General features: G+C 35.2%; 1 protein-coding gene across 3 annotated transcripts in view; it reads right to left on the minus strand.

Moving 5' to 3' along the window:
* Window positions 1–257: 257 nt before the first annotated feature.
* The window catches only part of Pcdh17 (protocadherin 17), a 103706-nt gene continuing 89595 nt past the window's right edge, over window positions 258–14368 (minus strand). For all 3 annotated transcript variants that reach the window (XM_045145222.1, XM_004651008.3, XM_045145221.1), the window contains one exon: window positions 258–2328. In XM_045145222.1, coding sequence (XP_045001157.1) covers window positions 1646–2328 — 683 coding nt within the window. In that variant the 3' untranslated portion in view covers window positions 258–1645. The remainder of the gene's footprint in view (window positions 2329–14368) is intronic.

Genomic DNA, 14368 nt, shown 5'->3' on the forward strand with positions numbered 1-14368 from the left:
CACTACACAATGCAAGTAACCAGTGGTGGTACCATACGTGCATTAAAGTGTTGTCATGTTTTTGAAATATAATGGGAACACATATCAGAACCACTTAAGATACTTCTGAGAATCAACCAAGGGCATGATATCTATATAGGCAGAAGCTGGATGCTGCTGAAAACAATGTGAAGAAGTTTCAGGTACTGCTACAAATGTAATTCTTGTGATTTAACATGACTTTAATAAAAGCTTCTACAAAGGACTTGCACAGAACCATGACTGACGGATGTATTTTTTTTTTTTTTTGACCTTTCAGTTAGCTCCATCAGCTCACTCAAACACATTTTGAACAGAGTATGTACTGTAGTACTTGGTAGACTATACATTAAACAAGAGACTTTGCTCTGAGGCACTGCTTCCCACATTCCATGGGGAAAAGGAAGCAGGGAAAAACAAAACTCATAGAGTTTGACAGCTACCGAGGCAACACTTGCCATTTACAATATAAGCCCAAATATTTTTGCAACACAACTATATATTAATTTAATAAAATACACAATATAGCTCTTATACACTCAACAATTTGGCTCATATGCACGGAAGAGTCTGCAATAAATCAAGAAAAATATGCCATTTGATGTAAACACATTGAATCTTCTTACATTTGCACATTTAAATGGTCATGTGATTTGTGTACATCTAAGACATTTTCCTTTTCCTGAGCTATTTTAGTGTCCACAACTGAATAGAACACATTAATCATTTCAATTTCTGTGAATATTTCCATTCAGTGGTACCTATTTTTCAGAACTGACCCATGTCAAATTTAAACTGGACTCATATTTATTAATATCTTTGTTGGACACTAAAATGCTAAGAAGGCATTTTGAAGACTGTAATTTTTTTGTCTCCTTTCATGAAGTGAGTTGTTCTACTTGTGTGCAGACAAAATGGACCATATATTTTCTTTACATTTAACTTTACTACGACATGAGGTGTCTTACAAATGATCAAGAGTTATTTTTTTGTTATTTTTTTTCTTATTTTTCCTTCTGACTAATGATATGGAATGTTCTTTTTGTTTATATGTGTGGCAGGTAACTTTATACAGAAATGTTTACCACAAATATGTGTTAATGTTTGGTGTAGCTTGGACTACTGCAAGGTCTTTTCAGGACTTTCAGTAGAAGCCTGTGATGACAGCTAGAAATCCACCACAGATCACAAATATGACCCTGCTTTGTAGGGGGTTTATAGGTAAACAGTTAAGTCAGTATAAATTGCGGAGGACAGTCTTAGAATGATCAGAAATACTAGAATTCGCACACTGCATACCTTCCTAACAGATTGTCAAAAGGTAACTTGGCTCCTCATCCTCCTATCTTCTCTCCATTTTCTTTTCTCTCTCTCTCATCTCTTTTTAATTCTTTTCTCCTTAAGCATCATTAATTCTGTCCTAATATGAGTTTGGTCAAAACCATTGTTATTTCTGAAAAAGAAACAGCAGTGAAAAGAACATACTGTGGGCACTTCCGATGTTCACTAAAAGCCTTAAAGCAGCATTGGTCTTTCTCCATCCCTGTACAATGGGTGTCACCAGGAGTGATCACTTTCAAATTGACAGAGAGACAGGAGAACGTCAATGCCGTTTTCTCCTCCCACCTCACTTTCTCACAGCAACAGTGTCATTCCCTCGGCAGTCCTGCAAAAGCTTATCAATTTCTCTCACAACTTCCTCTGCATCCACCGATTCTCGGCCCAGATCCCTGCTGGGGTGTTCCAGCTGATCCAAAACTCCTCCCATCTCACTGGAATCCCGGCTGGCTCTGGGATGCACATCCGCAAAGACCCTTGCCATCTGATCCGAAGCCAGGAAGGGAGGGTCTCTTGGTTGCTTACTGGGGGACAGATACTGACTGTCAGTGGGCATGTAGGGACTGCTTCCTTCAGCCAGAGCCCCTGGCTTTGCCTCACAGCCATCCAGAGAGCCGTTGGTGGAGGAGCAGGGCTCGGTGCACGCCTTGGTTGGGCTGCTTGATGCTGAAGGGACCTCTTGGAGGAGAGGGCTCAGGGCACGTTTGGCTTTTAAATAAGGTTTCACATTGGCAATGAGAATCGTGTGCTCTCGTTTGTCTTTTCCAAATGTACAAAAAGTCTTTTTCCCAGTGGGATTCACAGTTTCGTAAGTCTCAGTCTCGACATTAGCTTCAACTGTGGGTACAAAGAGATTTGTGCGGTAGTCTGCATTTTCAGCCTGGTGGGCTGCAGGGAACTGTGGCATCCAACACCTATCAGAATGACCAAGCACTCGGCATTCATCTGTGCAATTAACACACTCTTCCGGTTCTGCAAAACAAAAGAGGAAACAGGAGATCCCATCATTAGGTTTCTTTGAAATTTCTACTGAAGCTGTGATCAGCTATCAGTGGGCTTGCTTGACCTCTGGTCTCTTAATTAAAAAGGAAAAGAAAACAATAATTAAAACTTTCAGGATGGTTGCATAAACCTGCTGGTTGAGACAATGGTTTTATTTAAGGCAATTCTCTAGATATTAGTGAATCCCCAAAACCTGGGAAGAAGTAAAAGTGGCCGTTGGAGACTTATTCCCAGTGGAACACAACATCGCTGTAACTCAGTACCCTGGAGATTTCTGTCATTCTTTGTTCTGCCTGACCCCTCTTGGAGGCACTGAGCCTTAAGAAGAATTATCAAGATTTTTTTTTTTTTCACAACAAATAAAAGGAGAAAAAGTGGATCACAAACTTCCATCACAAGTCCTATGCTGCGTTTAAAAGTAATTTATCCTTCTTTCACTTGTAATTGTTTCATGATAGTAATAAAGTGAAAGGTTTTCTTTCAAAGACCACCTTTCCTTACTGAGAGTGGCAAATGGAATTTTCTCTCAGACTTTATTATGAGTAAGATTGTCAAAAAGTTCTCTTTCCTACGTCATTAATGGATCCTGAACACCAAGTTTCTTCACTTGCACTTTTGTTTTTGGTGTAAATAGATGAAAAATAGTTTATTCAACAGGTATCGTTCATGCCACATGACACCTCATAATATCCTATTGTTAAAAAATTAATGCTTTCTGTGAGCATTATTCTCCAGTTGACATATGGAGAATCTATAGGAAGTATCCATTTTTATTTAAAACTTTCCTATGAAACAGCTTTCCCCCATAAAGACAGCTGCATTGTTTCCATTGACCTCTATAATCTCAACCATAACTTTGAATTCCTTTTGTAGTTCTTTCTTTTCTCCACAGTTGATTACTTCCACGGTGTTTAATGATCCATTTCAAATCAGGGACTTTTATTTTCAGAACAGGATATTTACAATTTGCCTCCAATAGAATTCCCTGCACATGTAGGAGTCCTAGGGATTGCTTCCAGTTGATGCTACATGATCCTTACAAATTTATGATATCCTTTAAAGGAAAAAGAAATGTACATAAATTGCATTTGAAAAAGAAAATTGCATACTTAAAAACATTTGCATAGTTACTTTTTTAAAAAAATTATTTATTTATTAGAGAGCGTCAGACACAGAGAGAAAGACAGATAGAGGGAGAGAGAGAGAATGGGCGCGCCAGGGCTTCCAGCCTCTGCAAACGAACTCCAGACTCGTGCGCCCCCTTGTGCATCTGGCTAACGTGGGACTTGGGGAACTGAGCCTCGAACCGGGGTCCTTAGGCTTCACAGGCAAGTGCTTAACCGCTAAGCCATCTCTCCAGCCCTGCATAGTTACTTTAAAAAATTCATATAAAATATGTTTATAATTAATGTCCAAAAAGAATGTCTTATCAACCAACAGGCAAATCTACCATTGCTTTCACCTTATAGGAAGTAAAATAATTGTGTATAAAATAAAAGCATGTGGCAAGCTATCAAAATGATTCTTGACAAGACAGAAATGTGGCATTTCAAAACATGTTGCATTTGAACACATAGAGTGTTTTTAAAAATATTTAGGTAGCATGTATCTTCTTAACATATGATCTTTTTTGAAAAAAAAAAAACTTCCCTAGGAATAAATGTAATAACCACTCTTATGTTCATTATGTAATGCAAATAAGATTCCTGAAAAGTAGTCCCAAGTTGAATTATGCCCCCATAAACTCACACTTTGTCTATGATGGGAAGGCTGTTAAAGCAATATGTAGGACTTCAAAGGAAGCTAGACACATTGCTTTTTTTTTTTTTTTTTTACTGATAATTTGGGAGGTTTTATTTACTGGAAAAGGGTTCTTCCAAGGGAACTTTTAGGTAAGACCAAGCAAAATTATGATCTCTTTGGTAAATTACAGTATACATTGGCACAGTTAGAGACATAACTAAAAGAATCTTATTGTAGGACAGAGAAAATGTATTTTATTCTCACAAATCCAACTAAGCATTTTATTTCCAAAAGTTTAAGGTCTAGTCTACCAGTTATAAAAATGAAAACCAGTTAGAATTCTAATATAAACATTATTTACATTAGTTTATAAAAATAGATTTGAATTAAGGAAAAGAATGCTGGACAACTAGTAATTTTTACTTCCCTTCATTAGGCAAAAATCCTTGATTATGTCAAGGCTGACCCTGTTTCCTTGGTTAACGCTGTCAGTTTTAAGCCTTCCTAATAGGAAAAAATGAAGGAATCATTAAACTGATCTGTTTCCAACTAGCTAAGTCAACTGACAAAAAGAAATCAGTCTTCATATATACTACTAATAGCTTGAAAATAATGTTTTGGCCTTTCTGAAGATCCTTGTTGCCACGATTACCACTATATTAACCTGATGACCACAATAGTATTTTTGATCGTTTGAAAATGTGCATATCAGAATTGGTCTGGGGATGCAGCTCAGTGGTACAGCACTTTCCTACACTATAACAGGGCTGGGATTTGATCCCCAGCACCATAAAGATCAAAGTTTACTTTTTCATGGGTTTGGACAAATTTTCCATAAGGGAATCACCGTCTTTTGGGATAGACACATTGCATTTTATTGGAGGGCTTCTTATGTTTTTAAGTTAGAGCTGATTTTAAAAAATATTAAAGGATGATACAAAAGTTTAATAAGAGCTCTTTTCTGTTCCTAATTTGAATGGGCACAGTCCTCCTGTGTGTATCTGTCAGTGATAGAAATAATAAATGATGTCATCTAATCAGCTTTACTCTTCAAAAAGATAATAGTGAGCTCTGGAATCTATTTCATACCTTAATAGTTTTGTAACTTTTAGAGCCATGCTTTTTTTTTTTTTTTCCAGGTAGGGTCTCACTAGCTCAGGCTGACCTGGAATTCACTATGTAGTCTCAGAGTGGCCTTAAACTCACAGTGATCCTCCTACCTCTGCCTCCCCAGTATTAGGATTAAAGGCATGTGCCACCATGCCCAAATGGGCCATAGATATTTATGTAAATTCATTTACAATGAATACACTCTTAAAATGCCAACACAATTTTCTACTCTGATATTGACTGGACTTCCATTTCAGCTATTTGTATAGCCATCACTGAATAAACTCAATATGAATTGCAGGTCAGAGAAAGAGAGAGATTAATGCAGATGTAAGAAAATGTAGATGGACCTTGAATTTGAAACCACTATCATAAATGAGTGTTTGCACTTCACCACTGCAAATCTGCTCCTTTTTACCTGATTCCTTTATATCAGATCCTGGGGAGCAAATGTTGAGCATTGATGATGGGGTTTTACAAGCTGTTCACCTCATGATTGGACTATAATTTGACACAGCAGTTCACAGGCAGTGAAGCAAATCAAGTGGACATTTTTGTGTGAGCAACAGATTCTATGAGCACAAAGTAGGCATGTATGCTAAGGGTGAGGTTAAAATTTATGAAAATGGAACCATCTCTGAAAGAGCACAGACAAACATGTAGGTGAACACATAGGTGGAAGAGACATGGTATTGACTGAGTGCCAAATGAGACCCAATACTTAGACCAAATGTGAAAAGAATCAGGCAAAAGAGGAGGGGTAGAGAGAAGAAGAAAGAAGGAAAGGAAAGTTTAGGACAGGAGGAAGAAGGAAAGGAGGGAAAGTAAAATAAGAAAAGAAGAGAAGGAAGGTAAAACAGAGATGAAATGCAAGTTGACTAGGGGGATGGCTATCAGGAAAGTGAGCATTTCAAGCAAGGTTAGTTGTTCTGGAAGAATTTCCACCACAAGTATCATCTACTACATAATATTACATCCCCTCCATATTCTTATTCTGTATAATACAGAAAATACTGCAGAATATTTTGTCAACCCTTTCAACTTTAAAAGAAGATAAATTGTTTCCCATACTATAGAGATAATAATCAAGCATAGGTATGTGGAATTACAAACTAAAGAAATGAAAAAAAAGACAGATAATTAATGTTTACATAGATTTAGTGTTGGTATCAGAAAACAAGTTCAATGACACTAAAAGAAGAAATCACAACAAAAATAACTGATCTAAAATTCATTTTCTCTGGATTAATCTAATACATAATTTACCTTTGTTTTTGTAATTGGCTCAGTACAATATAGTCACTCATTCAATGAATGTGTTGTATGGCAGAAATGATAGCATAGTTGAAATGCTGTATGAAAAAAACATATACTAACACTTTTCATGGAAAAGACGACCCTAAAGTCTACCAAATGAAGCTCTGTGCACTTCAGCCTATGGGTGTACCATGTCTAGTCTCTTAAATACATGAGTTTCTAAAATGCCATGTGACAGTCAAATAGCATTGATCTGTCACCTTAGTATTCATTTCTAGCTGTGTACATACCTGTGTACATACATAACTGAAATCCTAGCAAATGGATGATTAGTTTTAAGCTAGTCTTTACTATATAGTCAGATTCTATCTCATCAATAAATAAATGAGTAAATAAATGAGTAAGTAAAGTCAATTTCTATATTATTATCTCAGTATCTTTCTATTACACAGACTATGATAGGGAAATAGCAAACTGCAGTAACCTTCTTTAGCTCAATTTTCTACTTGTGCAATCCTAATGATGATTATCAGCAATTGCCATAGGGGAAAAATGGCTCACAGTAAACTTCTGTTATGAGATAACATGAATAATTTTCTATAATAAAATAGTATTTCTTATATTTGCTTGCATGTTAATTAAATTATACCTACAAATGTAGATATTGGTGTATCAATGTTTAATTTCATACATTAATAAGCTATGCGTGTTGGCTCATGACAGGGTACTGGCACTCAGGACCATGAGGCGCAAGATCTGCAAGTTCATTCTGGGTTAAGTAGGGAGACCCCATCTCAAACAACAATAAATGGCTGACATCTTCATTTTCATTTCTGCCTTATAGCTATGGGAGTGAAATCATGATTGGTTAAACAACTAATACTAAATCCAAATTTATAATTTAATTTAAATACAGCAGTAAATTATCTGCTCTTAAATAATTAGGTTTTAGCAATCAACTCAAGTGGTTGCTATAATTTAATCTTTATATTATGACTTGAATTTTGGAATGCCACTATATCATTTGGACCACCATAACTGAAAGGTGCCAACAACTGCCATGTATAAGGTTAAAACTGGAGTCAAACATTTTTTAAATCAGCCAGGATGAAGTAAGCCCCTGTCAAACAGCTATTTTTAAAATTCAAGAGATATTCTGTGTGGTATGATGTTTTGTAATCCACTACAAAAAAATCATTCTGAGAATTAAGCCAAAAATATCTTATTTCAGAGTAAATTCACCCTTTTATTCTTTACCAACTTTCTTTTTTGCAGATGTTCATCACAAATCAGAAGTTTAAACTTATTTTTCCTGTCTTCAAAGCATTATACATCACCTCCAAGGAAAAGTACTTGGCAACTAATTTGTTACCACTTAGGGAAATGTTGAAGAACATAAAAGGATTTCCTCCTTTTAGTTTCAAACTTTCCTGCTGCCTTGGGAGCTAGCATAGTTCTACATCTGAAAACACCCAGAGTTTCAAATATGCACCCAGTACCTACCTTGTATTTCTTTTCTTAATGCTGAAAAAATAATTATCTGTGCCACAGAAGTTTTCAAATAACACAAATGTATTAAGCAACACAAGAGAGACAAGTACAAAATGCTATGATCATAGGAAATGAATATTTCAGAATTTTTGTACTTTTGAATATCAACCAAATGGTGTTATTTCTATTTAGAAAATGGATTTAAATTGTACTATTACTCCTGTATTTCAGTGTTGGTTAATGATGTTCTTAACAACACCTAAAATTAGAGCTGTTTCCACGTAGGCAGCTCTATAAATGGAAGTCCATTTTTATTTGTGCTCATTTTTTTTTATTCCTAACTTACTTTCTTTCAGCAATATAAGCTTTCATAACATTTAATTAGCTATCTGAAAGAGCAGAATAGGCACCGATCTCCACAGATGACATGGCATTCTGTGTTGAATTCTGGAGAATCTAAGCCAAAGGCCCATCACAAATTTACATCTGCCTGCACATCATGATGCAGCAGCATCATTGGCTGGCAGTTTGTGGTCAGTGGTTTCTGACCAACAGATTTTAGTGATGTAACATCAGCTTGCTGTTGCCTTTTTTTCTATCCTAGTGCACTCACATACAAATTAGCGAAACAAATCACAAGTAATTTGAATATATCCTAACATTTAGGAGGAAACTTCCAATGCTAAAATAGAAAGCTTTTGAAATATAGTCCAACCAAGCTTTAATAAATCATAGTTTCCTTTGTTTCTTTCACTAAGCTGGCATAATTTGTAACATCCTGTGAACTGACGCTACTCTAATATGAACAGCTTCTCTCTCTGTCTGTCTCTTTCTCTCTCTTGCACACACACATGCTCACATTCACTTTGTTCATTATTATTTAACTTTATTTTGCCATGCTATAGATCCCTAACACTTGAGGTGGTAGTGTGATTTATTCCATAGAGGTGGGATCTTAACAGTCTATATTCATAAAAATTAATCCAGTTGTGACTTTTGTGCCCTATGTATTATTGTCTTAAGTGAAAATAAAACTGGTTTCCCTCTTTCTGAATGTGAGAGTACAAATCTGACTTCCAACATTGTCTCTAATAAGCATGCGGTAAAACTCATGCTACTTCCAACTCATTTTTTTTTCTCATGTTAGAATGCAAAGGTATATCCTAATACTACAAATTATGAAAAATACTGTTTTCTTCAATAAGGGCTCACATGACTGCCTTATACTTTACATTGACGTTCTTTTTAATAAGCTTAATGCATGTATTATGCAGGGAAGAATAAGGATGGGGAGGAAAAACTAACATGGAAACATCAGTCACCCTCCACCATATAGTCTTTACCTGCTACTGCCTGGTAGTTCTTTTGCTTGTTACTTGCACATGAGGAGCTATATCACATTAGTAAACACATACCATAACGGATACAAGTGAGGTAGCTTGGTGCAAGAGTATCATTACATGCAGACTGCTATTAACATAGAAATGCTTTAGTGGTGAAAATACTAAAACATAAGACATCAGGAACTTAATTATTTTATAATAATCAGCATATAAAGTAAGAATTTAGAAAAGCAATTCACATAAAAATACTGCAAAAGAAATATGCATATTTTAGGTGGGTAAACTGCAAGTCTTGTTCCTAGATTTTAATTTAGTTATAAAATACCATTTTATTGCTTTTGATAGTGAGACAGAGCACATTTTGAAGAAGCAGTTATTATAACAGTCAAATGGTAGCAGCGTTGATATACAAATCCTCAAGCATGCACCTGCATCACACAATTCTTCTTAGTGCCATTTCCATGGCTGTGTGCAGACACCAGAAACCACTGGCCTATATCTTATTCAGAGGATCTGATTGCATCTGTGCATTGGAGCTGCTTCAAGCAAATGTACTTACTATTCACTGCACCTGCATGCCTTCAGGGATGGTTTTCTATGTTTATGACCTTTAGGACATGGTAAGATGCCTATCCCAATGGCATTTCTAGCATATATAATGATAACATATAGAAAACACTCCAAAATGAAGAAAACTAAATTGAAATGGAATTTGTCATACAGAACAAATGCACAACAGCATAAGGGCATTTTCTATAGTAGTGGTAGGTATATAAAACAATGACTGTCTATACCATGCAATGGAAATTGATGGCACACATATCAGTGCCACATGGCTTTGAGATTATCATTTAAATTGAGTTTCCCTCAGTCCTCCATCCTGCTCTGAGGCACAGTCATCAGGTGGAGGCACAGCAGATGTTTGGGAGTGAAGGAAGAGCTCAATAGAGCCATCTCTTTCCTAATAGGTACCCAGAAGAGAAGTGGCCCTCAACACGGTATGAAACTGACAATGGAACCAGTTTCTATTTTCTTTGATGAAAAGACTGGCTAAACGTCTGAAATAAAAAAAAAAAAATGCTAAGTAAGGTGAAGGATATGTGTGTAGCTCAGCATTTCCTCTGAAGAAGGTGTACATCGTAATTCATATGTGATAATGCATTTCAGCATCTCCTTTATGCTAAGACATTGGTTGTTTTCAATCTCAATTCAGATGCTATTTGGTAAATGAACTCAGGTATATCACTTTTAAATCCTCGAGTGTGTCATACGATAGAGGTTCCACAAGGAATTTAAATAGAAGAAATAACTCATGTTCAAACCAGGGCAGGGAAAGTAATTCTTGAGCTATTACATTTTCAACTATATGATAGGAATGTAAAGCCACAGAAGTCCAGCGGAACATCTCGAATGCAACGTTGTGAAAAGCTTTTGTACAAGAGAATCATGTTGTCCTGAAATTCAAATGATGAAGAGATTTTTTAATTTAAAGGTAAGGAGGGAAGGTGTACTCAGGAAAAGGAAGTAGAAAGAAAAACAATCACCACATTGAAAGGTGATTTTCCCAGACCTGTGAGACATCAGATCTATAGGTCCAGAATTTATGTTGAATTTCCAAACTCAGCATTAACAAAGAGAAACTACTTTGCTAGTGAAATTAGCTAAGGCATGAAAGAAAACTAGAAAAGTTCTCAATGAGAGACGAGAAAATAGAGGTCAAATGCCTTTGAGGAGGTGATTATATGCCTTGAATGATTCTAGAATTATTTGAATGCTTAATCAGGAAGATAACAGGAAGTATTTAGGACCTTTCCAATATGAATATGAACTAACAGAAAAGTAGTATCCAAATCAGCATTGTTCTAGACAGGCTTTCTACAACAGTGACACAAAGGCCCAATATTCACTGGCCTCAAACTTGTTACTACACTAGCAATTTTGATTCCAAACCATGGCATTTCATCTTCCATGATACTCTACATCTTTTTATTTTAAAAATTCAGGGATGTAAAGATGGCTCAGTAATTAAAGGTGTTTGATTGCAAAGACTGGGGGCCTGGGTTTGAGTCCCCAGTGCCCACACAAAGCCAGATAGATGTACAAAGTTGCACATGCATCTGGAGTTACTATGCAGGGGCAGCAGGCCCTGGCATGCCCATACTCACTCTCTTTGTCTGCCTCTTTCTGTCTCTGCCTCTGTCTCAAACAAGTACATAAATAAAATATATTTCTATTTTTGTAGTCAGTGAATACAGTCAAGTTAGTTCCATTGTTAGTCTCCTCCCGGTCATCCCCCTTCCACAGGGACCCTCCTTGCTGGGGTATGTGGGTTGTGCATTGTGGGGTTAGCCTTCAGTTTGGGGTAGGAGGAAATTTCTCTCCATGTCATGACCTAACATGTGGCTCTGACTTATTTTTAAAAAGTTTAAAGTCTGTTGCTTCAACTTCTGTTCTTATATTCACAATATAAATATTGCATGTTGTATTGCTGCATAAGCAAAGAGCATCTTCTTCCCATCTCAACATTCCTCCTTTCCTAAGATTCTATTGTTATTATCCAACCATAATGATAACCTTAAAAGGAATACAGGTGTTATTTAGAAGACTGGAAGATAAAGAACCGGAAGATATCAAAGTATGTATGAGAATAATAGTAAGCATGTCAATAAAGCAGAAAGGATAAAAATAAAAAAGGTAGACATTGAACATAGAAAGATAGTTTATGCCCATAATAAAAATTAAATTAATGCTGGGTGCGGTGGCATATGCCTTTAATCCTAGCACTTGGGAGGCAGAGGTAGGAGGATCACCGTGAGTTTGAGGCCAGCCTGAGACTACAAAATGAATTCCAGGTCAGCCTGGGCTATTGAGACCCTATCCTGTAAAACAGAACAAAACATAAAACAATAAAACAAAAAAAATAAATTAAGTTATTGATAAGTTTCTCCAAAACAAGCACTTCCTTTCCAGATGAAGACAATATTATGATTTTCCTAGTGATTTGAATATTCTATTAATGCTTATAAACCTATGCTGGTTTTTGAGATCTTTATGGGTCGTGAAGAAGATGATACTGTAGTAGTATTTGATACATAGTTTCATAAACACATAGAAAACACTGAGAATATACTTTTAGATATGAAAATATGAATTGTTGTGAAGGAATATTAAATTTAAAAGGCACGATTGGTATTCTAAAACAAGAATGATTAATTCTTATGAGTTACTTGCTGCCAAACCATTCATTTGTAAAGTAGTAATGTGAGTCTTCACAATAAGCTCAGGACCTACAAGTTGTTCACAATAGGTCTTTATTAATACTATGCATATATTATTTAAACTAACATCACATATGTTTGTTAAATACCATTTTTTTCTATAAATTATAAATTGTATTATTATTATAGAAGACAGCATTTTGAATTATAGGAGAAATAAATCTTACATGTTCCTCTTGAACTTGAAGGACAGAATATGTTCCCTTTAGAAAATTATTTACACCAGTGACATTGTTAGAGAAATCACAACCTGTATTTAAATAATCTCATCTTTATAAATTTAAATTATGGAAAATATTTGAGCTCTGGAAATCCTACACCTTGGAATCAATGGTTTTCATTTTTCTCTGCTAGGATTCTCCTTTGGTCCTTTTATTCTTCTGTTCCAGTGTTGTGAAAAATGAGGCAGTTTCTTTCTTTTGGTTTAACTGCCTTTGTGTCTTACACCTTATCTGAAATATGTCATCTACATAGATTTTAAAAAATCCTTATAATTGGAAGGTAATGAAAGAGTTAAGAAGCTTCTGAAAGAACCTGATTTAAATGCAGTGCAAAACCTATGTTCTACATGCAGTACTTAGCAAAAGCTGTTTGGTTTACTGGGACAAATTTAAATTCTAGCAACTCAATAACTGTGTGAATTTTAGACCAAAGACTATGTAAATATGTTACTATTCTTTATCTCTACAGAGGATGTTTTCCTTATGCTTTTATTGCTTCTATAAGCTATCCTTTTCTCTGATAAAGACACCATTTTGATTACATGGATGAATACATCTGAAATTCAAGTTATCTTCCTGGAAAAGTGGTAATCCTATAAGACAAGTCAATAAAAACATGCCTATTAAGCCAACTCTTTGAGAAAAGCAAGGTAGTCTTATTAGTGCTTTTTTCCCTTGCCTTCTATCTAATTTCTTTGGGGAAGTACATCTGTTTACCAATTTAAATCCTGTTGTACATCTTATTTCTAGCATTTAATTCCCTGCTATTACTAGAAACAAGTAAAAAGAAGTATCATTTTAGTATTCTTGGAAACAGAGTTAAGTCAGAGACAGCTAATCCTCTCCTGCTTCTTATTTAGTAAGGAATACCTATTAATAAATATGGGTGTCATGGAGAATGGATTTCTTTTAAGAAATATGTTAATAAATGGATGAATATTTTCAATAATATCCTGGGATCCAGAAGCTACTTATTGATAACAAAGAGGATAATTTATGACAAAGATAATGTTTCATTTGTTACCTGAAATTAAATAGACATGATTCCAAGAAAACAGATGGATGTTCTGTTCTAATCAGTAGTTTAAAAATATAATTATTGATGAGAGATATAATAAATATTTTAATGGAAAAATTAATGGCAAGTATATATGAAGCTATACTTCCTGAAAACTTCATACATATTACAAAAGTTTAGACGTGAAATATGCACTCCTCGTTTTTTATTTACTTGTGCATATGTGAATAATAATATGCTTTTACAAAAACTATTATTAAATGAAATGCTTCTGAAGTAATTTTTAAATATAGCAATATCTAAAGGTTGCCTTAAATAAGATATAGTTAGCCTTGATATCAGTAAAACTATACCCTATTACTAAACACTGGAGCTGCCATTCACCTTGCTATTACTATTAAAGACACTAAAATACGTACAAACAGTAGATAGGAAGATGAATGACATTTTAAATGAAGTGTATTCTTAGAGTTATTTCCTGAAAAATCATTCTGTTCTGAGTACCTGTAAGTATGTTGTAGGTTTATTGGAAGCTGATGTATTTTTATC

Source organism: Jaculus jaculus, chromosome 3 (genome assembly GCF_020740685.1).
Source record: "Jaculus jaculus isolate mJacJac1 chromosome 3, mJacJac1.mat.Y.cur, whole genome shotgun sequence".
Taxonomy (NCBI): Eukaryota; Metazoa; Chordata; class Mammalia; order Rodentia; family Dipodidae; genus Jaculus; species Jaculus jaculus.